Consider the following 23377-nt stretch of genomic DNA (forward strand, 5'->3'; position numbering starts at 1 on the left):
ATGTTCATATGTTATATTTTCCGTTTTTACTTAAAACCCAATTAATCCAAACTCATAACTAAGAATCCATCGAACGACAATTCAGTAGCACTAATCTCTGTGGACACGATAATTTCCTAGATAAATACTTCCAAAACTTTTGTTGTTAGTCACTTTATTGCTTCAACAGTTGACAATGGCTTTGACGCGAATAACATACTCAGTTGTTGAGCTATTACCTTTCTTGAGTGATTTGAGCTTAACACGGAGTTGACTCGCATGTGTCTTCATGTGAGCATTGAAGTATTTGTGAACCTTGTCTCGTACTTCAAATGTGTGCTTGAAACATAGAACTCAAGGAAGCATAAACTCGTGAATGGTGGAAAAAAGCCAGATGAAAATCGCTTGATCTTGCATAATCCAAGTTTCATACTCATCGGTGGTCTTGCCTTTGGCTTGATCACCGTCTTAAACTTCAGAGGAATGCAGGGAATGACTACAACTTTGTGCACTCTTTGAGCAAGTATGACATCCTTAACTTGTTGATTCCACAACAGGTAATTGTTCTCTTGAAGTTTGATTTAAAGTCTAGGACCCAAATGATGCGAAGATGATGCATCGGGTGCATTGAACGTGAATTGTTGAAACTACGACGCCATTGTTCCCAAAGATGTTGCTTGCATAAGTTTTGAGTTTTCAACCATGGATGAACGATGAAGAAGAAGCAATAACTCCAATGGTGAGTAATTGAATTCGGTTGGAGTTTGTTAGAGAGAGCGAAAAGGATCAACAAAGGAAATGATATCATAATAAAAAATTGTTTTGATGAACTTCATTTCACTTTTATAAATTAAAGTTAACTACAACAATGTGGACATGAAGTGTGATGAATAAGGTTCATGATTCATGCATGTGATGGACATGGTTCATGAACCTATATGCTTACATTGCGTTGTTACCCTCTATTAATTTTGCACCTGCAGGCGAGTTTGCAGGATTGTGCACTTGATTTTTGTATATATGGTGGTTGAATATTTACCCCTTTTGAAATTAACCTATAACAATTTTTTTTTGATTGATTTCGACACTTTTATGTTCGTTTTTGTTTCTCTCTCTCTAAATTAGATTTGTTTCTCTCTCTCTCTCTCTAAATTAGATTGTTGTCTCGAACTCTTATAATTTTTAATTTTTCGTATATCTAAAGTGTTATATGAGCCTGTTTGTTTTGATTATTTTTAAAATGATTTTTACTATGTAATATAATTTTTGTGTAAAAAAATTTAAAAGAAAAATTTGATTTAAATATTTATTCTTAAAATATTATTTTAGGTATTTCATCAAAAAAATTTAGATATCAAAATTTCAAAAAACCACTTAATTTTAAAACTATTTCAAACAGCATTTTATAAAAATTATTTTTGAAATATAAATTTTTGAAAAAAATTGTGATTTCGATTATATTGTGATCTTCAATAATGTATTTTATGTTATAGAATGTTAAAATTAGCCTTTTAATTTAAAAAAACAAATATAAAAAAACTTGTGATATTTGAAAAACAATTATAATTTTTTTAAAAAAATACAAATAAAAAATCGATTTATTTAAATCTGAAACAAACTTTATCATATAATAACACCTTAGATACTTAGATAGATTAAAAATTAAAAATTGTCTAAAGATACATTAAGTGACTATTTGCATATTTTTCTACTTCAAAAAACAAATGAAGTTTCTAATTTTTCTTAAAAACTAAAATAAATATATTCTCAAAATAAATATATTTGTTTATTATTTCTTTTATCGTTAAAAAACATTTTTTTTTCCAACCTATTATATGTTTAGCTCGGTAGAAATGGCGCCATTTATACCTGCGCAAGTGCAGAGACACAGAGTCTTTCCTTTCGTAGCATTATTCTCTTACTACTCGCCGCCATGACAGACGGTCATCTCTTCAACAATATCACCCTCGGCGGCCGCGGTGGCACGGTCAGCTCTCCCTCTCTCCAACTTTATTACTTCCATTTCAACCCTCTTCCCTCAAATCTTCCTTTTCCCCCTTTTTCAAAACCCTAATTGCTCCAACTACCCTTTCAGTCACCAAAACTTTCCCTATTTCGTCCCCTTTCCAAAATCACAAATCTCAACTTTAGGGTTTTCTTCTCTATTTTATCTCTATCTCTCGTTTATTGTTAATCTCTAATGTTTTTATTTATTTAAATTTATTATTATTATTTTAGTGTAGAAAACTGTATCTTTATTCTCATAGCTATTTTTTTAAAATAATAAATATTGATGAAAGGTGAAGAGAAATGAAAATTTGTTGTAAATTTGTGAATAGGTGACTGAAAATAGCCATTGTTATTATCTTGATAGTTATGTTATTATTGTGGTTGCAGAATCCGGGGCAGATAAAAATATATTCTGGAGGGATTTTATGGAAGAGACAGGGAGGTGGTAAATCGATTGATGTTGATAAGGCGGATATAATGGGTGTAACATGGATGAAGGTTCCAAAGACCAATCAACTTGGTGTTCAGATTAAAGATGGGCTGTTCTACAAATTCACCGGTTTTCGTGATCAGGTTGCCCTCTCTCTTCCCCCTTAATTTGTAATTTACATGTGTTTGATGTACATTCATGATTTGGACTTGGATTTCTATCTATTACTATTTCTTATGTTGGTATTTTATACTTATTTTGCAGGATGTTGTAAGCTTGACCAATTTTTTCCAAAACACCTTTGGTGTAACTGTTGTGGAGAAGCAACTTTCTGTTACTGGGCGCAATTGGGGAGAAGTTGACCTAAACGGTTTGTAATATTTACACGAATGACCTTCAATGTTTTACTATTTTCAAAGAAATTTAGTTGGAACCATTTAGTTTGTAGTTGGATTGCAGCGTACTCCCTTTGTAAATTGCAGGGTAATTTACTTATAACTTTATGAGAAGAAAAATCTGGAACTTCTGTGCTGTTGTTTTTTGTACCCTATTTCAAATTGATTTTTTTTCTTTCTTTTTCTGTACGTCTGAAATGAATCCAAACACTACCTCCTATCTGGTAATTACATCTAGTGCTATTTAAAGTGAGAGGTTGATAAGACAGGAATGTGAACCCTTTTTTTTTGGGGTGGAGATGGGGTTTGCGTCTCAAACAGGAACTTAATCTCATCCACGCTTTCTTTACCTTCATGGTGGATCTTTTTTTTTATGGAACTGACTACCCTGCCTTTATATACTACTAGTGGGATGTCCTTATGCTTCTATTTCCATTTCAGGAAATATGCTGGCTTTCATGGTTGGTTCAAAGCAAGCTTTTGAGGTGTCTTTAGCAGATGTCTCTCAGACAAACCTTCAAGGAAAAAATGATGTGATATTGGAGTTTCATGTGGATGACACAACTGGAGCAAACGAGGTATATCTATAAATTCTTGTGAGTTTTGAAGAATTTCTTACTGTTTAGAATAACTTGCAGCTGATTAAAAGTAAACTTACCTCGTCCGAATTTGGGCATGAATATTATTACAGGCTGTAGTTAGTAGGGTTTTTTGCAAGTGCTTTGTTTTGGTCTAATATTTTTGTTGTTGCGATCTCAGAAAGATTCTTTGATGGAGATGAGTTTCCACATACCAAGTTCCAACACCCAGTTTGTTGGTGATGAAAATCGCCCTTCTGCTCAGGTGAGTTTGTTTGTGACTTTAATAAATATCATGTTATAACAAATTATAAGTAACACTGACATTTGAAAAATCATTTTGGTACAAGGTTTTCCGTGATAAAATAATGTCTATGGCTGATGTTGGTGCTGGAGGAGAAGACGCTGTTGTTACATTTGATGGTATTGCAATCCTTACACCAAGGTATATCTTTAAGTGCACTTCATGTATCATTCAACTATTTGAACTTATCATATCTTGCACGCTTATGCTGCATTACGTCATTTCAAGAAAAACATTAATATATAATAATAGAAATTTGCTTTATTTTTCAGAGGACGATACAGTGTTGAGTTACACCTGTCATTCTTACGACTTCAAGGACAGGCTAACGATTTCAAAATCCAGTACAGCAGTGTGGTTCGCTTATTTTTACTTCCTAAGGTTTATCTCCTAATCCTTGCTTTTATATCAGCAATATTTGTTTTTGATATAAGCCACACATGTCTAAATATTGATGCTTTCCTCTGGACTTGTTAAGTACGCTGACATCTTCTCATGTTTTTTGGCTGTATGTATGTATTCAAAGTCTAATCAGCCGCATACCTTTGTCATTATTAGTCTTGACCCCCCTATTCGGAAGGGACAAACTTTGTACCCTCACATTGTGATGCAGGTAATTTATTTTACTTTGTTGGTTTGTGGTTTACCAATTTAGTGGATACATGTATTACTTGCTTCTGAACTCAACACTGTTTGCTCCTTTCTGTATAGTTTGAAACTGATACTGTGGTCGATAGTGAATTGGCGATAAGTGAAGATCTTTATAACTCAAAATACAAAGACAAGTTGGAGCTGTCTTACAAGGTATTGACTAAACTATTGATAATTGGTTTATTGATATACAGCCCGTGGTACTGCTCCTCGGGAGCTACTTGGGAAATGAAAAAGAGCATATTTTAATTGATTGGGTTGGTATGAGAATTTGGTAACTCTGGGTCATTCAATCATTTGATACAATATTTGATATGTTCAATTCATAATTCAATAATCAGGGGCTTATCCATGAAGTGTTCACCACAGTATTACGTGGTTTGTCTGGGGGCAAAGTTACTAAGCCTGGAAAATTTAGGAGTTGTCAAGACGGTTATGCAGTGAAATCATCTTTGAAAGCTGAAGATGGAATTCTGTATCCCCTCGAGAAGAGCTTCTTCTTTCTACCTAAACCTCCCACTCTTATTCTTCATGAAGAGGTAAAATCCAGTTGTAATTACTGATAACCAGATATCCGTTACTGGTTGATGTGCATATGATACTTACAAATTAGAGATTTTTATGGTTTCATTATTTCGTACTAGATTGACTATGTGGAATTTGAGAGACATGCTGCTGGTGGTTCAAACATGCATTATTTTGACCTTCTTATCAGACTAAAATCTGAGCAAGAGCATCTCTTCCGTAATATTCAGAGAAATGAGTACCACAATTTGTATGAATTTATCAGGTAAATATCAGCTCACTGCCAAAATTTATTACAACTAGTTGTTACACAAGTGATTCACTTTTGGTCTGCACATGCAGTTCAAAGGGCTTGAAAATTATGAATTTAGCTGATGCCCAACCAACTGTTACTGGTGTGGCTAAGGTTCTTGAGAATGATGACGATGATGCTGTTGATCCACATCTTGAGCGCATCAGAAATGAAGCTGGTGGAGATGAAAGTGACGAGGAGGTGCCTAATCTGTTCTTAATATTGTTTTTATCCTCTTCTGTAGATCGAGTAACTTTTGGTATATTTGTGTTCTAATTTAAGTGATTGCAGTTGAACTTTCTCTTGTTAATCCATCTATGCCTTTCAGTTTGTTAGGATCTCTATACTGCTTACCGTTGTGGTTATGTGCATTGACTCTGTATTTTTATGCATGCCGTGTGTGTATGTCTTATGGGGGCTGCGCGTGTCAGGATTTCCCTCTAGAATTGGTTTGTTTTTATGTATGAATTAAGAATTGGTGTAAAATGTCTACAGGATTCAGATTTTGTTATCGACAAGGATGATGGAGGTTCTCCTACTGATGATTCTGGTGGAGATGACTCTGATGCTAGCCAAAGTGGTGGTGAGACAGAGGTAAGTTATTTGCTTTTATTATCACGTGATACCTCACTCCTACTCTTAGTCTTTGACAATTGTTCTCCCTAACACCTTAATGGTGACTAATTTTCAGAAGCCTAGCAAGAAGGAACCAAAGAAGGACTTGTCTTCTTCGGCATCCACTTCTAAGAAGAAATCAAAAGATGCTGATGTTGATGGAGTAAAGAAGAAACAGAAGAAGAAAAAGGACCCAAATGCACCTAAAAGGGCACTGTCTGGTTTCATGTTCTTTTCTCAGATGGAAAGAGAGGTTCGTTTTATGTCGTACATATTGGTGATATGGTTTTGGATTTGGTTGTGCTGTGTGGGTTGTGGGATTCGATTTGATGTTCAAGTATGTTTCTATATCTTATTTTGCTCTACGATATTAAGAGGGTGATAGTCAAGTTTCTCTGGTTGGATTTGTAAAGAATACCTTCATAATGCCAAGCTATAGATATTATGAAATCGTCTGACAAACCTGTAATTAATGGACAAGAGCCTCGGAAGGCCCTACACTAATATAACTGGGCTCATGCTCATGCTCTGAACTCAATATAGCCAAATATGGCATTTAGCCAAATTGTTTAAGCTCTATTGGATTTAAGAATTAACATAGATGTTCTTTTAATGACAGAATCTAAGGAAAACTAATCCTGGAATTTCATTTACGGATGTGGGAAGAGTACTTGGAGAGAAATGGAAAAACCTGTCAGGTATAGCTGATTACCATTGATTTCATTTCATTGAAGTTTTCCATCTAGTTTCATTTATGTTCATGATCAAAGCCTATTATATTAATGTGTTTGTAACCATGTTTTCTGTTTCTTTGCATGTTCAATACACAGCGGAGGAGAAAGAACCTTACGAGGCAAAAGCCCAAGCGGATAAAAAGCGTTACCAGGATGAGCTTAGTGGTTACAAGAATCCTCAACCTATGAATATTGATTCCGGAAATGAATCTGACAGTGCCTAAGGTTGCCTTAATATTGACAGCAATCCCTACTGCTTGACTGCAGTTTTTTAGTTACTGTCACCAACTAATATCAGTCATGCTTTGTTGTATTTATAACCGGTGATGGCATCTCCTATTGTAATGTTAAAAATACAATTTTATAGCAAATCTGTTGTTGTGAGTGATGCTGCTGAGTGTTCTATGTCTCGGGGATTCCAACGGCTGTTTATGTGCTTAGTATAGTTATAGATCTGTATTAGTAATTTAGTGTCTGCTGATGTAACATTAGGGTCACCTTTCAGTCTCATGTCATGTCTGTCTTAGAGATAGTTGTGTGCATGAAGGTTTTGCACTCCCTTTCTTCACTATATTTAAGAGGAAGGTTTTAATGAAACATATTTTCTATTAATATTGCAGGAAAATTGCTGTGAACATTATTAAATCTTATATGTAGTTTTTGTTCTAGAATATTGACAGAGAATCTTTTTCCATGACGGAAAACAAAGGAAGATGATTAAAATGTCAAGCAGTCAGCAATTTTCCTATATTATTGTCACATGGTTGGTTAGATGCCTTTTCTGCGAAAATTCTATGAAATTCTTTGGGATCTTTTAAGAACTCCATTTTAACTCTTTTTGAAAGAATTATGCCGGTTGGAAGCATCCTTTTGGAGCTAAAGAATTCCTATTTGATCCATAGATCCTCTTGATAATACTTTATATTGGGAAATGCTAACTAGTACTCTTGAGTAGACATGGCAATAAAATCCAGAGCCATGGGTACCCACCCGAACCCGCCCCGAAGTTGACGGGGAAAACCCGCTTTGACTGGGTTTGGGTTCGGGTTTGGGTTTTTTCCGATTAGAAGACATGAAGATCGGTCGGGTAATGGGGACACTAGTACCCACCCCGAACCCGTCCCCGAACCCGCCCCGTTTATTTCAATATGTACATTATTATTTATATTTCATAATTTATATTATTAAATATGTGACTAATGTTTTAATAATTTGATTTGTATTTATTATTTTAAATATTTAAAATATATTATGAAATTTTTTGAGATTGTTTTATTTTGTTATTATAATGTAATTTGATTTTTCAAAATGTAAATATTTTTATTGAAAAATTTGATTTTACGAAATACATGGTGGCGGGGCGGGGATACCCGAACCCAACCCGAACCCGTTAAGGACGAGTTTGGGTTTTAATTCCCCATCCCCGTTTGGGTTTGGGGCGGATAACGGGGATTGATTGGGGATTCGGGTTTGGGTTTGGGGGAGGTAAAAACCGTCCCCGACCCGCCCCGTTGCCATGCCTACTTTTGAGGCACTTTTTAAGTGATTAAAGTAATAAATTTTTTAAAAAATGTGTGCATTCAATGCATTAAAAATGCATTGGAAATTGAAATCATGATTTTTATAAAGAATATTTTCTTTATTTAGTATGCTTAAAGAGTGTCTTGAGGGCACTCGTTAGCAAGACCCTTTTATAATTTAATGTGACAGGTCACATCTTAAACAATTTGAATGTTTTGATGTGATTTTAAAAGTTGACCCTTAATAAAAACCTAAATTGACCCTTATCAGACGTCATAGGCATGCTTGGAAAACAATTCAACAGACTTATTAAAAAAGTTAATCAGAAGTCCAGACCCAATGTCAAGAACACTTCCAATGACATCAGTCAGACCTATGACTCAAGCAAAAGATTCAAGGCTGAGGAGAAGCCCTATCTAGGGAAAGAGGTTCAGTGTCATGGATGTGAAGGATTCAGACACATTAGAGTTGAATGTCCTACCTATCACAAGGAGCAAAAGAAATGACTCACTGTTACTTGGTCTGACGAAGACTCAGATTCAGAAGAAGAAACTGCAAGACATGTCACAGTTTCAACAAGAATCTATGAATCTGATTCCAGTGATGATGACCTAACCTTTGATGAACTAGCTACCTCGTACAAGAAGTTGTGTAGGGAGAATGCTGAAGTCTGCAAACAAGTGGAGAAGCAAGAGATAATCATAAGAGAGCTAGAAATTGAGAAGAACAAACATCTTGCAACCATAGACTCCCTCAGTAGTGAAGTAAGCATGTTGAACCACAAACTTGATCAAATGACCAAGTCATTCAAAATGCTGAACAGTGTATCTGATTCTCTAGAAGAAACTCTGGAATCTGGACAAAGAACAGGAGACATGTCTGGAGTGGGATTTGTGGCTAAAGAGGAATTAATCTTTGGACTCAGGAGGACAGAACCCAAGACCTGTGTGACTAACTAGATGTCAATCCAAATGTCACAACATCAAGGAAACATAAGAAGGAGGCACTCAAAGAAAAGGTTCCAGAAATGGAGGTGTTATCACTGTGGAAGGTTTGGTCACATAAAGTCGTTCTGTTTCAGACTTTTTGGATACCTAGACCAAACTCAACAAGTCAAACTTGATCATGATATTGGTAACAGGAAGCAATCAGGGATAGCTAAGAATGTTGCTCTAATAGCACACACCACTCTAAGGACGCCCACCAAAGAAGATTGGTACCTTGACAATGGCTGTTCAAACCATATGACTGGAAGCAAGAACTCACTAGTAAACCTCAAACCGGAGGGATCCAACTATGTGACTCTTGGTGATGGAGATGTAAGAGAAATCAAAGGTGTTGGCAGGATAGAAGGTCAGGGTATTCCTAACCTACATAATGTTTTACTTGTACAAGGACTGGCCACAAACCTTATAAGCATCAGCCAACTGTGTGATGAAGGAATGTATGTCAGATTCACTAAAGAAGAGTGCATTGTTACCAACAAAGAAAATGAAGAAGTCATGAAAGGAGTCAGATCTGAAAATAACTGTTATCTATGGGAGCCAAAAAATTCCAAGTCTCTAACTACTTATCCCATGAACAAAAGGAAAAATGAAGAAAAAGATCAAGAAAGAACCATCAAATCGGAAGATCCTATTCCCAGAACAAGAATTCTGATAGAAGAAACAGATGAGTCTGATGATGAGATCTACATTGAAGAACTCACCAGCGAAGAACTAGCTACTAGATACTCTGAGATGTGTGTTCTAAATGGAGAATTGAGCAAGAGATTGACGATGTATGAAAATGCTTATGCACTGTTACAAGAAGAAAGAGTAAAACTCATGATGAACATTGTTGATCTAGAAGGAGGAATACAAGACAAAGAAGGGGAAAAAAGGCAAAACAAGAGGCTCAACACACTCCTATCTCAGCCAAAAGGTGCTATCAATGTGGTAAGTTAGGTCACCTGAGGTTCTCTTGCCCCGACACTCAAGAATCTTCCAATAGAAGTACACCTCAACAGGAAAACCTGACTAAAGAGAAGCCATCGCTACAAAAGTCGTGGGTGAAAGCTAATCACTCAAGCAATCTCATACCTGAAGAGAAGGCTGTAAAGAAAGCAGGAAACTCCAGAAAAAGGAAATCCAGCCGAAACAAACATCACAAAAAGGATGGGGATTTCTCAGTTACAAACAAGAACAAATCAGTCATGAAGGATATTGTAGAAGGAAGTGAGTTGACTCACTCAGCATATCAAGTCAATGTCAACACAGATGTCAACATAAAAATTTGCTGAGAGCTCAATTATGCAAATTGAGACAAACAAAGCATCCGAGATTGATGAATGTTCTGCAGTAAATATTCAAAGAATCATTCAAAGGAAAATCACTGCTCCAAACACTGTCCCAAGGAAGGTATCCATCAACTGTCAGGATCCCCTGAGAAAGAAGACACTAGAGATAGACCAAGTCTCAAGATTCTAGATGGAAAGAGCACTAGACTCACAGCCACACTTGGAAGATCAAGAAAGCAAGAAGAGCAAGATTCTTGTAATCACAACTGAAGATGCTAAGCTGATGACAGGTATGACTTCTACAAATCTGTTGAACTGGTTTAAATCAAACTGGACACACCTTGGTGTATCTCACCAGAATATAGAGTGGAATGTCGTAACTATGCCTTACTACATCAAAAACAAGGTGGAGGACGAATGGAACCTCGAGCAAAAGTCAACTACTGATCTAGATATTGCCAACAAGCTAGATATCCAGGAGGACTCTCAGCTGACATCCCACCACAATAGCCCTAGTGTGATCACATAGTGCAATTTTCCCTTAGAAACAGGTTTAGAGCTAACTCACAATGTTGAGATGCCTCAACAATCTCGGTTCATCTCTCTTGAAACAATACATTGTCCACACACTCATACAAAAGGGACTAACCCTGTAGGAACCCTGAATGATGCAAGTATGCGAATGGTACATATGATGCATATTAAAGATGATCCTAACAAGAGTGACGAGAATGCTTCTAACAAAATCAATGACATCTTCACAGAAACTCTTGATGCTACACAGTTTGAGAACTTGCGAAGCAAGTTGGGACTCTGCATCCTTGAAGAATCATAGAGTCAACAAAAAAAACCAGGTGAAGAAGACACTTCTGTTGGTTTTGGCAACATTTGTGGCCAAACAGGGGGAGAAGTAATTTATGTCACCCCAGAACAACAAGAATGGTGGTTGTGTGTGATCAACAATACTAATTTTCTTATCTTTGTGTTGATCTGTTTGTGCTTGTGCTACTCTTGTGGCTGTCTGTCTGGTTTTGTTTAAGCACCGTGTGCATACTGGTGATGTATGCTGTCTGCTTTGTATTAGCTTGTGTTATTGTGTTTTGGTTATCTTGTGCTCGCTGCAAGTTTTTCTCTGGTATGGTGTGACAGGTTGTTTTAGCCAAAAATTTGCCAAAGGGGGAGATTGAAGGTGTTTTCATGTTGGCTGCATTATTGGTAAAACATACCTGGTTGATATTGTATATGCAGGTTGCATATATGTGTGAAGCTAATACAGGTTTTGTAGTGAATGTCATGATCGATGTCATGACATCCGTTTGTGACAGTAGGTGCTGTTATTGTTTATTAATTGTGTTTCCTGATTTATTCTTTTTATCAGTTTAGGAAACTTTTTATTGAATGCTGCATATTTCGTCCAGAAGATCCTACTGACATCACATTGTGTAACAGACAGTTGGCGTGTGAATTAGGTTAACTTTGTTAACCCTAATGTGTTTCTTAACAAGCCCAAGGCCCAAGACTGCATATAAAAATGACTGCAATCCTAATTTGGAACGCAGACAGAAGATTGTGTATTGTGAAGAACGGCTGTTATGTAACTGTCTCGTGTGATCCAAGCAATTGTCCTTGATGATTGCGTTGGAATTAGTTTGTGTTTTTGTAATGTCACTCTAAGCTTTTAAGCACGAGTGTGTGTCTCTTGATTGAAGCTTTTAAGCAGATCAAGGTGTGTTTTTTGAAGAGTGTCTTCTATCTGTAATTGTTTATTGGTTATGTGTAATCACTGCTGTGATTGAGGGGGAGTGGAATGGAGATATTCCATATCTAGGAAGAACCTAGGTAGAAGGGTCATTGGGTAGTGATTAAGTGAGAAGTTGTAAACGGGGGAGTTTAGTTTTGAATTGATACTACTGATAGTGGACTTCATCCCTGGCTTGGTAGCCCCCAGAGTAGGCTATTTAAACCGAAATGGGTAAACAATTGTGTGTGTTCTTTATTGTTTTTATGCTGTTTTGGTATTACTGTCTGTGCTGCATAATTGTGGATGTCATAACATCCAGGTTGACATCAAGCGTGTGTTACTAGAATTTTCACACAGTTTTTATTTTTAGATTTCAAAGCAATAAACTTACCTTTCTTTTGAGGCTCATTTGCATCTAGCTCAATCTCATGACTCCAAAAGGCACTTATCAGCTCCTCAAGAGATACTTCATTCAGATTCTTAGCAATCTTGAATGCTGTAACCATTGGTCCCCATCTTCTGGGAAGACTTCTTATTATCTTTTTGACATGATCAGCCTTTGTGTATCCCTTGTTAAGAACTCTTAATCCAACAGTTAGAGTTTGGAATCTGGAGAACATTGCTTCAATGTTTTCATCATCTTCTATTCTGAACGCTTCGTACTTTTGGATTAGAGCTAAAGCTTTTGTCTCCTTGACTTGAGCATTTCCTTCATGAGTCATCTTCAGAGATTCAAAGATGTCATGAGCAGTTTCTCTGTTTGTGATCTTCTCATACTCAACATGTGAGATAACATTTAACAATATAGTTCTTGATTTGTGATGATTCTTGAATTCTTTCTTTTGGTCATCACTCATAACTTGTCTTGTAATCTTGACTCCACGAGCATTTACAGGATGTGTGTAACCATCCAACACCAAATCCCATAAGTCACCATCTTGACAAAGAAAGTAACTTTCAAGTCTATCCTTCCAATACTCAAAGTTTTCACCATCAAAGACTGGTGGTCTATTGTAACCATTGAAGCTACTGCTTCCATTGTTACCATTGTTGTTTTGATCAAGAGGATTTGAAGTAGTTGTTTCAACCATTTTGTGTTTTCTCCCTGAATCTTTTCTCTAACACGGTTAAGTATTTGCACCTAGAACCGGCGCTCTGATGCCAATTGAAGGAGTGAAAAGCACTTAGAAAGGGGGGGGGATTGAATAAGGGTTCTTTCTCAAAAAAAGGTAGATAAAAATAAATAACACAATTATTTTTATCCTGGTTCGTTGTTAACTAAACTACTCCAGTCCACCCCTGACAAGGTGATTTACCTCAACTGAGGATTTAATCCACTAATCAAACTGGTTACAATGGTTCTCCACTTAGAAACTCTCTAAGTCTTCTAGAGTATCCTGATCACAACTTGATCACTCTAGGAAATCCTTTTACAATCAATGTAAAATAAATATTACAAGAGATTCAAATGCTTCTAAAAAAGCTATAATCACAAAATAGTTTTTCTCTTAAGTTTAAGATCTAACTCTCACTAAGATATTACAAAGTTGTGAGGTTGAAGATGAAGTTCTTCTTTTCTTTTGTTTGATTTCAATTTGACAGCGTTTTGGTTCTTTTGCGCAAGAGTTCGTTGCTGCTTCTGAATCATAACTTCTATTTATAGGCGCTGAAGGAAATGTGACCGTTGGGAGTATTTAATGCTTTGCGTGAATAGTACACTGCTGCATTTAATATTTCACACTTTTGTCAACTACCTCAAGCCATGCTTTCACTGCTTTTACTGACTTTGGCGTTTGTAGCTTCTAACGCTCCTTTTGTCAGTCAGAGATTTGACGTTATAGCCTTTTCATCTTGCACTTGCTCCTGGACTCAGAATATGTAGAATAGACGTTTGAATATCAGAGTCTTCAGCTTTGGTGCAGATGCAACTTCTGTCTTCAGACTTCAGAAGTGCTTTGAGTGTGATACCATCAGAACTTCAGAGCTTTCCTTCTGACTGCCATCTTCTGATGCTTTCCAGTTCATGTTCTAATTTTGCAGGACCATCTTCTGATGTCTTGTCAGACCATGTTCTGATGAAGCACTCCAGAACTTCTGGGTCAGAGCCTCTGAGCGCTGATTTTGTGCATACTCTTTTATACTTTTCCTGAAATGGAAAACGTGAATAATTAGAGTACCACATTCTCTTATACAAAATTTATTTATAATGTTATCATCAAAACTAAGAATATTGATCAGAACATTTCTTGTTCTAACATATAATATACTATTAGAATATAACTTTTAATATATAATTAAATTATAATATAATTTTTAATATATAATTAAAATAGAAGGAGCCCATGTACTTAATACTAAACGTTATTAATATATTATTTTTAATATAATATAATTTTTAATATATAATTTTATTTTTTAAATTAATTGAAAAGACAATGTATCTGACCTACATATTATGAGGTGTGCTATATATACACCCAATTCATTTACACTGTATATACACCGTAGCCTTTTTCAACCCATTTTATTGTGGCACAGAAATCAATGCTGGAGAATAATTATTAAAAAAATAGAAAGACAGGTCTAACCGTATACACATACGGTGTAGTGTAACCTTTTTATGTAAGCCTAGCATTTCTCATATATTATCTATATATTATCTGAGTATATTAGTAACTAAATGTATTTAAAAATAATTTATTTTCTTACAAATAGAATAGAAGGAGTATATATAATTAAATAAATCCTATTGAAAGGTTGGAAACTTGTCTCAATTATTGATAGATTATATTAATATAACAGAGAAAAAATATACTACCTGTCCTTTTATATTCTTCTTCTTGTTGAGTTTGTGTTTCAATCTCATAGTTATGTTGGTCAACACCAGTGCTACAACTCCAATCTGTTGTGAAGTCAAGGTTTGTACCCTCAACTTATGCCACCTTCACCAACTAGTTTTTATTATACTTGACTTCAAATTTTGACTTGTGTAGGTGCACCGTTCAATATGCATAGAGCTTCAAGGTTTCATTGATAGAATTTTGCATGTTATATTATCCATTGAATCTGCAAGACCAAATTGTGCCTTAGCAATTCAAACACTGTGCTCTTTGCACTTCACTTTGGATAAAGCCAAGTTAGTTATCAAACACTGTTCTGAGTCCAGTAAACTCTACCTGGTATTTTCTTCAACTTCAAACCTTACTCAATTTTTATATGCCTTATAAATATTAATTTCAGTTAACCTTATTATTTGCAAACTGGTTAGGCAATAACATCACAGAAGATAGTTTCAAGATGTGAAAAGATAAGAATCTCTTTTGAGTTGTACTTGGATCAGATTCAAAATACTGTTCCAATTCCATTAGCTTCTGAGGTTAGTGATACTTAACACAGAAGCCACACCTCTGAACAAAACATAGTGTTCGACACGTGTCAATATCTCACACTCACTTATTACTGGAATCGATGTGTCTGGTGTCTGATACGATGCTGAGACTAATACAACTGATTATGTTCAATTTATTTATTTTTTTAAATTTATTATTAGAGGTGATGTGTGTATTCGGAATATTTTTAAGTATATGTTTATTAGGTTTGCAACTAATTGTGATATTTGGAATTGGCCTACAGATATGTGCAATACTAGAGGATCTAAGGGGCACAAAATTTTCATTGGAAATTGAAGATGAAACTAGGAAAGTTTTACTTTCACTACTCGAGAAGGAATTTCCAGATTCAACTTCTAAAGAGAAAGCAGAACTTGAAGCTATTCAAGTTGCAGCTTTGAAGTTGGATATTAAGTCTTCAATCTCTCTCTTAGAGGAGAAAGAAAATCTTAAGAAGCAAATTGAAAAAGTCAAGAAGACAAACCAAAAGGAGAAGGAGCTTCTAGAATACCTTTTGTATTTGTTGATTAAATATGAGAATTTTATTTGAATTTCAAAATGGTAGGAATGTGTGTGAATCAAGTCAAAGATTCAATCAACCCAAAAGGTGGAAATTTATGATTATTTATTGATGATTATTATTGTCCATTGACCATTAAGATCCATTTAATTGGAGCAAAAATAGTGTAAGATGCAAGCAATTTAAATGAATACATATAAATCCAAAAGCACTTACTAGAAGGAGTCTCTACTAATTTGACCAGGTTTCTAATTTAACCAGAGGTTAAAAATTCATTTTATTTCTCACTTAATCTCTCACAAACTTGGATAAATATGCAATTAAATGCAATAGAAAATTAATGATTGAACTGTGAAATCACTCTTTTACAAAATTTAGTAAATTTTGATTTTTTTTTTTTAATTTTAAACAAGAGGGCAGAAGCTTGGAGAAAAGCTACAGGATCAATTTAGGAACAAAGATTTCTAACAAATCATCTTCTAACAACCCAATAATAAAATTAGGACGGCAAAGTATTCAACAAAAGTGCAATCTAAGTTGTATCCTTCATTGGTCAACACATCTACACACTTGTTAGCTTCACGATAAGAGTGGTGAATTTGAACATCACAAAACTCTAAGAGCCTTGTGATTTGCCATAATAAAACATAGCCTTCAACATTTTTAAGTATGAAGTTTTTTTTTAACATCTTTTTTCTTTGCCTGCGGATAAACAATAGTTCGAATCAGCTACGTGTTATTTAAAGTTTTGATTTTAGTGAACTAAATTCACGCATATCTACATTATTAAAGTTCACTTATACATAAATTATATAAATTTATGAATTTATAAAAATTTACTTAAATCGAATTTGTTAAAGAGAAAATAAGAGATATATTAACAAATAAAATAATTTTACACCGTCATCCAATCAACAACGTGTATTTCCTTAGATCATACTAATAATTAAAACAATTTTAAATGATTTGACAGATTGCTGATTTCTTATTAGACGATCGTGTAAAATTTCTTTTCACCATCGGTTGCAAATACATTTAAATTCAGTAGGCAGAAGTTTTAGTGAATTGAGATTTTGGATGTATATTTCTCCACCATAGTTTACTAACCACACCCAACCACTTTCTATATGATATTGGGCTTATCTCAGTACTAAATAGGCCCACAAACAATAACCCACAGGCCCATAGTTCCATTTCATTTCATGCTTCTTCTTCTCCGTTTGTTCGTTTTTCGCAACAGTGTAAGCGACGGAACCATAGCATAAACCCAAAACCCTAACCAGTTAATGCTTCACTCCCACCATTTTCAAATCCAGAAACAATGAGTTGGAGAACTTTACTTTCACTTCATTCTTCAAGATACGCAATCAACAAACTCAAATCAATCTCAAATTCCCCATTTCCCACAACACTCTTCAAACCACTACCCGTTTCATCATTCACCGTTCACCGTAACCTTCATTCCCATTCCCCGGAACTCGGTAACTCGTTAATCGATCCATCACTCGGTACTCACTTCAAAAACGACACCGTTCATCGAAACGACGATGAAGACGAAACAACCAACGAGTTCCTCTCACGATTCGCGTGGATTATGCGGAAGAAGGTGAAGGAATCGTATCCCGAGAGCGACAAGAGCACTGTTGATGCGATGTTACTTGTGATTGTGGAAAGAGTTGCTTCGGAAATGGAGAAGGATGGTGGTGCGACGGCGGAATTTTCGTCTTTTGAATCGGTGGATTTCAGTGAGGATCTTTGGAGGACTGTGTGGGAGGTTAGTAATAAGGTGTTGGTTGATATGAATAAAGAGAGGAAGAAGGAGAAAATGAAAGGGTTTTTGCAGTGTGATGAGGTGAAAGAGATGTGTAGGTTCGCCGGTGAGGTTGGTATTCGGGGTAATTTGCTTCGAGAGCTTAGGTTTAAATGGGCGCGCGAGAAAATGGAGGAACACGAGTTTAATGAGGATTTGGAGAAATTGAGGAAAGAGGGAGAGGTTGTTGAAGAAGAAGTTGAAAATGATAAGGAAACTGAAACTAATGTTGATGGTGATGTTCTTGTTGATGGCAATGTTGAGGAGAAGAAGGTTGTTGGGCTTCCGAAGAGGAAAGGGAAAATGAGGTTTAAGATATATGGGCTTGATTTATCTGATCCTAAATGGGAGCAAGTTGCGGATAGGATTCATGAGGCGGGAGAAGTTCTTTGGCCGAAGGAGGCAAAGCCGATAACTGGGAAATGCAAACAAGTTACTGAGAAAATTTTGTCGTTGAAGAAGGAGGATGGGGATGATAATTTGTTAAACCTGTTGGCTGAGTGGGTAGAGCTTCTACAGCCTGCTAGGGTGGATTGGATCAATTTGCTTGATAGGTTGAAAAACCAGAATTCTCCTTTTTACTTCAAGGTACGTCAATGCCAGTGGTTTTTTTTTTGTTTGTATAGTTGGATTGGTATATCTGCGATTGCATTGGCTGTTTTAGTTTTTAAATTCGATGTCATTTTTGTAGATTACTTGTCTATGTGAATTTGTTAAGATAGTTTAGCTGATTAATGCTATTAGAAAATGTTTTTGTTACCATATTATTTTAGCCATGGTAACTTGAAAGTAATTCAAGAAATAAAGATACAACTATACAAGAAATCAAAAGCACATATTTGGAATGAAAAATCAAGAGAGAAGTTGATAACTAGAGTAGCTAAGAGTTAGTTAGTACTAGTAGTAAGTGGATAAGTTTATTAGGTGGTTGTTAAGAGTTGTTATTTTGGTTATTCTTAAGAAGTCTTTAAATAGCCTTAAGTTGATAGGCAATATAGCTTTGAATAATTCAATTTTGTGATTAGAGAATTATCTAGTGTGAAAAGGGAGTGCTTCTTTTGGGTAGCCTTGTGCAATGTTATCATCTTTACTGTTTACTTTTTGTATCTTCTCTTTCGATGTCTCTACACCAATAAGAAATCATTCATTTGTTTTCAATCTTTATCATTTGAGAGCACAAATGATTCTAAGAAAACATTTCCATATGCTGCATATGGAAGTTGTAAAAATTTTCATGTAGTGTATAGGTTTTAGAATGTGAATTGATGTGATCCAAAACGAGATTAAATAAGGCCTGTTTGAATTTTGGGTGTAATTTTTTTTCAAACACTGCTTTTGTAGGTGGCAGAAATGGTATTGACCGAAGATTCTTTCCAAACAAATATATCTGACTACTCTAGGCTTATTGATATGTATGCTAAAGAGAACCGCATTGATGATACCGAGAGGATGCTTAAGAAGATGAATGAAAATGGTATAAAGCTAGATGCTTCGATAGCCAGTGTGTTGGTTCACATGTACAGCAAGATAGGTAATCTGGAACGTGCAGAAGAAGCATTGAAAGTCTTGAATGATCTGGGTTTCCAACCAGACACTAAAGTCTACAACTCAATGATCATGGCCTATATAAATGCCGGTGAACCTACAAAAGGCGAGACACTGATGAGGCAGATGGACACCCGAGATATTAAGCCCACAAAGGAAATATACATGTCATTGCTCAGATACTATTCCCAACGTGGTGACTTTGATCGTGCTTCACGAACTTCAACATCTCTGCAGTTTGCAGGACACCAGCAGACTATGGAGACATGCACCCTGCTCATTGAAGCAGCTGCAGTTTCAGGTGACCTAGATAAGGTAAGCTCCAATTTTGACCACATGGTACAACTTGGGCATAAGCCTGATGATAGGTGCACTGCTGCCATGATTAGTGCTTATGAGAAGACAAATTTATTGGACAAAGCATTGGATCTTCTTTTGACGTTAGAGAAGGATGGGTTTGAGCCTGGGGTTGCAACTTATTCTGTTCTTATTGATTGGCTGGCCAAAATGCAGCTTGTTGATGAAGCTGAACAGATTTTAAACAAAATTGCTCTGCTGGGTGAGGCTCCTCCTTTTAAGGTTCAAGTTAGTCTCTGTGATATGTATGCAAGGACTAAAATGGAGAAAAAGGCCCTTCAAACACTAGGCGTTCTAATAGCTAGGAAGAACGAATTAAAAGAACTCGAGTTTCAGAGGGTTATAGCCGGCCTTGTTGGTGGCGGGTTTATGCGGGACGCACAAAGAATGCTTGGGATCATGGAGGCACAGGGTTTCAAACCATCTGGACAGCTTATTTCAGCCCTTAAATCTGGCGACTTACTATTAAGTATGAGGTCATGAGTTGTGCTGTGTCTGTCTTTTTCTGCCATGTGGCCGACAAATCCACTGCCTTATGAAGGGAGCCTCGGTCTTATAGATTGACCATACAATGTAACCAATAAAAGATTTTTAGTTTATTATTGATAAGTTGTTAGTTCCTCAGTTGTATCATTTTCAATGAAAATTTTGCCATGGTTGCATGTTTGGAAGTGTTCAGAATTCACTGATTTATTTCTCTTAATATTCTTTTGAACTTTTGTCTCGTGTATATAGTAGTAGATTAATTTGATTAAGCATTTTCTTGTTCGATTTTACAGTTTTGCATGGATGCACTTTGTTCTGACTTTACCTTGAGCTGTCCTGGAATTTGGATTTTACTGTGTGAAATTGCCTAAACGTTTCGGGCCAAGCCAAATGTGTCTCTGCCCCACCTCAAAATTCTTAACTTGATGGGTCATGCCCCATATGCAGAGCATGCCAAGCAAATGAGAATACTCACATTTTGGTTCAAAATGAAATTAGTTTTCAAGAAATGGATGAATAACTAAAAGAAAGAAAGAAACAACAATGAGGCAAGGCATATCCTTTCTTAAGAGTCAAGAAACAACAATCAATGGGTGGCAAACGTTTGATTATTTGCATAATTTAAGTCATTAATATAATGAAGAAAAGAACCAAAGTAGAACTTTTTAAGGGAATCAGCGTGAAATGTTCCAAAGGAAGTAATAAAGAAATTGTGAGCTCAAGTAAAACATATATAATGAAAGCTTCATCATGCATCCAAGGCATAAATACAACTTCAATTATGTATATATAGATAGACTACAATCACATTATGCAGCATTACATTTAACCAGAACACTAGAAAAACAAAATTGATTACTTTTTTTTTTTTAACTCAGATATTTGATTACAGAAAGAAAAACATAATCCTCTTTGTATTCAAATATTAACCAAACCATCCATGACGCAAAGAAAGCCGTCGTTTCGTTTTCGAATCCCTTGGCTAACAGCAACACAATCATTTTCTCGCCATCCGAAAGAAGCAGCAAAATCATCTACTCAATCAGACATAAATGTTCCGATTCAAAGATCATCTAGCAGGCCTTCTGTCATAACCCCTGCAGAGTCTCCTCCAGGTCCTACAAAAACTCAAGAAGCCTCTAGAACAGAACCTCAAATTCAATCACCACCTCATCCAGTTCAACCAACACCATTATCAACTTCAGTGGTTGTTGAGACCACTCATTCAAAACCTCTTTCTCCATCAAAATCTCCAAACCATGTTAACTCTCCACCACCATCCTCTTATGCAGCACCTCAGTTTCATGTTTTCTCAACTCCACCTCAGTCTCCTTCTCAATATGACACCATGAAGGTGCCAAAGTCGATGCCTTCTTCTACTGAAGAGAGTACTCATCCTTCATCATCTGTATCTGAACCAATGCCACAAGAAGCTGAAGCCGAGCCCAAGATGAAGGTAAAGGTGAATTCACCATTGAGAGAAATCACCAAGTCACCAGAAACCTTTTATCAACAACCTTTTTCTACTCCCTCTTCGCTCGAAGTTTCTAAAATTGAACCAGCTTCTCAGCACCATCCACCATCTCCTTTGGCCTCGGAGCGAAAAAATGAGGTGTTAGAAGCTAATCACGAAGAAAACACTTTGCATATATCATCTATTTTTCAAGGAGAGAAAGATAAGATGACAGTGTCAGTGTCTGATTCGGTGCCAAATGATGCAGAACCAAAGATGAAGTCACCATTGAAAACCATCCCCATGTCACAACCAGAGAATCTGTCTAAGCACAGAGAAACAAAATTAGACGAGGAACGATCAATCCCAAAAACAACACCAAAGTCCCCTTTGGGAGCTTTAAGCAAGTTCCTTCAACATAAAGGGAAGGATAAGCACGGAGAAAACACTCTGCATTCATCGTCTACCTCTCAAGAACAAAAAGTTAAAATTCCAGTGTCAGTGTCTGATCCGATGCTAGATGAAGCAAAACCAAAGATGAAGTCACCATTGAAAACCTTCCGCATGTCACAATCAGAGAATTTGTCTAAGCACACAACAACAAAATTAGATGAGGAAAGATTAATCTCAAAAACAAGATCAAAGTCCCCTTTGGAGACTCATCACAAGATCCTTCAACATAAAGAAAAGGAGAAAGCTGTGCATGAAAACAAAAAGATAGGAAAATCCAAAGACAAAAGTACTAACCAACTGAATCGACATGCCAAGCCATCTTCTTCAGGCACAAAGGATAAGAAGCATCATGGAGCAAGAGAAACAGTAGAGAGAAAGATAATGTTTGCCACATCAAACTCTAGTGGAAAAGACATAGGAGTTATGAGCTCAAAAGATCCAAGCTCAAGCATTTCACACGAAAGAACTGCTCCATCAAGCGAGGAAAGGGAGAAACAGAATGAAAAGGCTCCAATACAAAAAGGTATCAAAGATGATATTACAAAGTTTGTTCATAAAATATCTGCCTCAGTTCAACCAACACAGCCTATGGATGACAAGAAATTCAGTGTCATAACGCTGACCGGTGACAATAGAGGAGCTACGATGCATGTTGTTTCTGAATCAGATAAAAAAGACGGATCAATCCACATTCATAGGGACTACAAGACTGAATCTGAAGAGAGCATTGAGGTGAGCACAGATGGAGAAGGAAATACTAACAATGAAGAAGATTCTATGGAACATGGTGAGGTTGGGAAGGCATATGTTAACAGCAACATACAAAGTATCAACAATTCACTCATGTTTCACGGTTCAGTCAGTGAAAGAGACCCTGGAGTTCAAGTTACACTTCCACAAAAGCCCTTAGAACCCGTCAATCACAATGATAAAGACACTCACAATCAGAGGACCGAGTTTAACATGAGCCGGTCTCAGAAGTCGACATTTCAGCCAACGGTTCGCCGTTATGGTTGCAAGTTCAGTCGTGGCAATAATAATGAAGATATCGAGATTATGTGAATGAAGAACAAACAACATAGCTTTCCTAGTATAAAAATATTGCAACACAAAAAGTATAAGAAAATAAGGAGCCAGTTTCACCACTTCTATCATGCAAGTGTTGACAACATCCACAATGTATACTGTGAAGTTTTACTTTTATTTTTATTTTTATGGTCAATGTCAATGTCATTTTTATTTTTAATTGTTCATTTATATTTACAAGAAAATATATATTATGTTCAGTGGAGTACTTTGTAATGTCATGCT

General features: G+C 36.0%; 4 protein-coding genes across 4 annotated transcripts; all 4 read left to right on the forward strand.

Moving 5' to 3' along the window:
* The first annotated feature begins 1822 nt into the window (after window positions 1-1822).
* Window positions 1823-7150, forward strand: LOC131596606 (FACT complex subunit SSRP1). The gene is made up of 16 exons (XM_058869323.1): window positions 1823-1966; window positions 2377-2562; window positions 2684-2789; window positions 3256-3392; window positions 3574-3657; window positions 3743-3837; window positions 3969-4077; window positions 4223-4309; window positions 4408-4500; window positions 4689-4886; window positions 4992-5137; window positions 5215-5365; window positions 5660-5758; window positions 5856-6032; window positions 6399-6477; window positions 6610-7150. The coding sequence occupies exons 1-16, from the start codon at window positions 1913-1915 to the stop codon at window positions 6735-6737; spliced, it is 1929 nt and encodes a 642-aa protein (XP_058725306.1). The 5' UTR covers window positions 1823-1912; the 3' UTR covers window positions 6738-7150.
* Window positions 7151-14847: 7697 nt separating this feature from the next.
* On the forward strand, window positions 14848-16201 carry LOC131594192 (U-box domain-containing protein 6-like). The gene is made up of 4 exons (XM_058866279.1): window positions 14848-14971; window positions 15047-15232; window positions 15322-15429; window positions 15687-16201. The coding sequence occupies exons 1-4, from the start codon at window positions 14924-14926 to the stop codon at window positions 15990-15992; spliced, it is 648 nt and encodes a 215-aa protein (XP_058722262.1). The 5' UTR covers window positions 14848-14923; the 3' UTR covers window positions 15993-16201.
* A 971-nt stretch (window positions 16202-17172) lies between these two features.
* LOC131596607 (uncharacterized) lies at window positions 17173-20377 on the forward strand. The gene is made up of 2 exons (XM_058869324.1): window positions 17173-18360; window positions 19114-20377. Exons 1-2 carry the CDS (start codon window positions 17284-17286, stop codon window positions 20155-20157), a joined length of 2121 nt encoding a protein of 706 aa, XP_058725307.1. The 5' UTR covers window positions 17173-17283; the 3' UTR covers window positions 20158-20377.
* A 577-nt stretch (window positions 20378-20954) lies between these two features.
* Window positions 20955-23371, forward strand: LOC131596608 (uncharacterized). Its single transcript, XM_058869325.1, has one exon. It carries the CDS (start codon window positions 21101-21103, stop codon window positions 23126-23128), a length of 2028 nt encoding a protein of 675 aa, XP_058725308.1. The 5' UTR covers window positions 20955-21100; the 3' UTR covers window positions 23129-23371.
* Window positions 23372-23377: the final 6 nt, after the last annotated feature.

The sequence above is a fragment of the Vicia villosa genome, linkage group LG4 (assembly GCF_029867415.1).
Source record: "Vicia villosa cultivar HV-30 ecotype Madison, WI linkage group LG4, Vvil1.0, whole genome shotgun sequence".
In the NCBI taxonomy this organism is placed as follows: Eukaryota; Viridiplantae; Streptophyta; class Magnoliopsida; order Fabales; family Fabaceae; genus Vicia; species Vicia villosa.

Coding starts and splice junctions, on each gene's coding strand:
- LOC131594192 (XM_058866279.1), top strand. CDS start 14,924: ATGTTGGTCAACACCAGTGCTACAACTCCAATCTGTTGTGAAGTCAAG. Junction 14,972..15,046: donor CAATCTGTTGTGAAGTCAAG/GTTTGTACCCTC, acceptor TGACTTGTGTAG/GTGCACCGTTCAATATGCAT. Junction 15,233..15,321: donor AGTCCAGTAAACTCTACCTG/GTATTTTCTTCA, acceptor CAAACTGGTTAG/GCAATAACATCACAGAAGAT.
- LOC131596607 (XM_058869324.1), top strand. CDS start 17,284: ATGAGTTGGAGAACTTTACTTTCACTTCATTCTTCAAGATACGCAATC. Junction 18,361..19,113: donor ATTCTCCTTTTTACTTCAAG/GTACGTCAATGC, acceptor CTGCTTTTGTAG/GTGGCAGAAATGGTATTGAC.
- LOC131596606 (XM_058869323.1), top strand. CDS start 1,913: ATGACAGACGGTCATCTCTTCAACAATATCACCCTCGGCGGCCGCGGT. Junction 4,310..4,407: donor ACCCTCACATTGTGATGCAG/GTAATTTATTTT, acceptor CTTTCTGTATAG/TTTGAAACTGATACTGTGGT. Junction 6,478..6,609: donor GAAATGGAAAAACCTGTCAG/GTATAGCTGATT, acceptor TTCAATACACAG/CGGAGGAGAAAGAACCTTAC.
- LOC131596608 (XM_058869325.1), top strand. CDS start 21,101: ATGACGCAAAGAAAGCCGTCGTTTCGTTTTCGAATCCCTTGGCTAACA.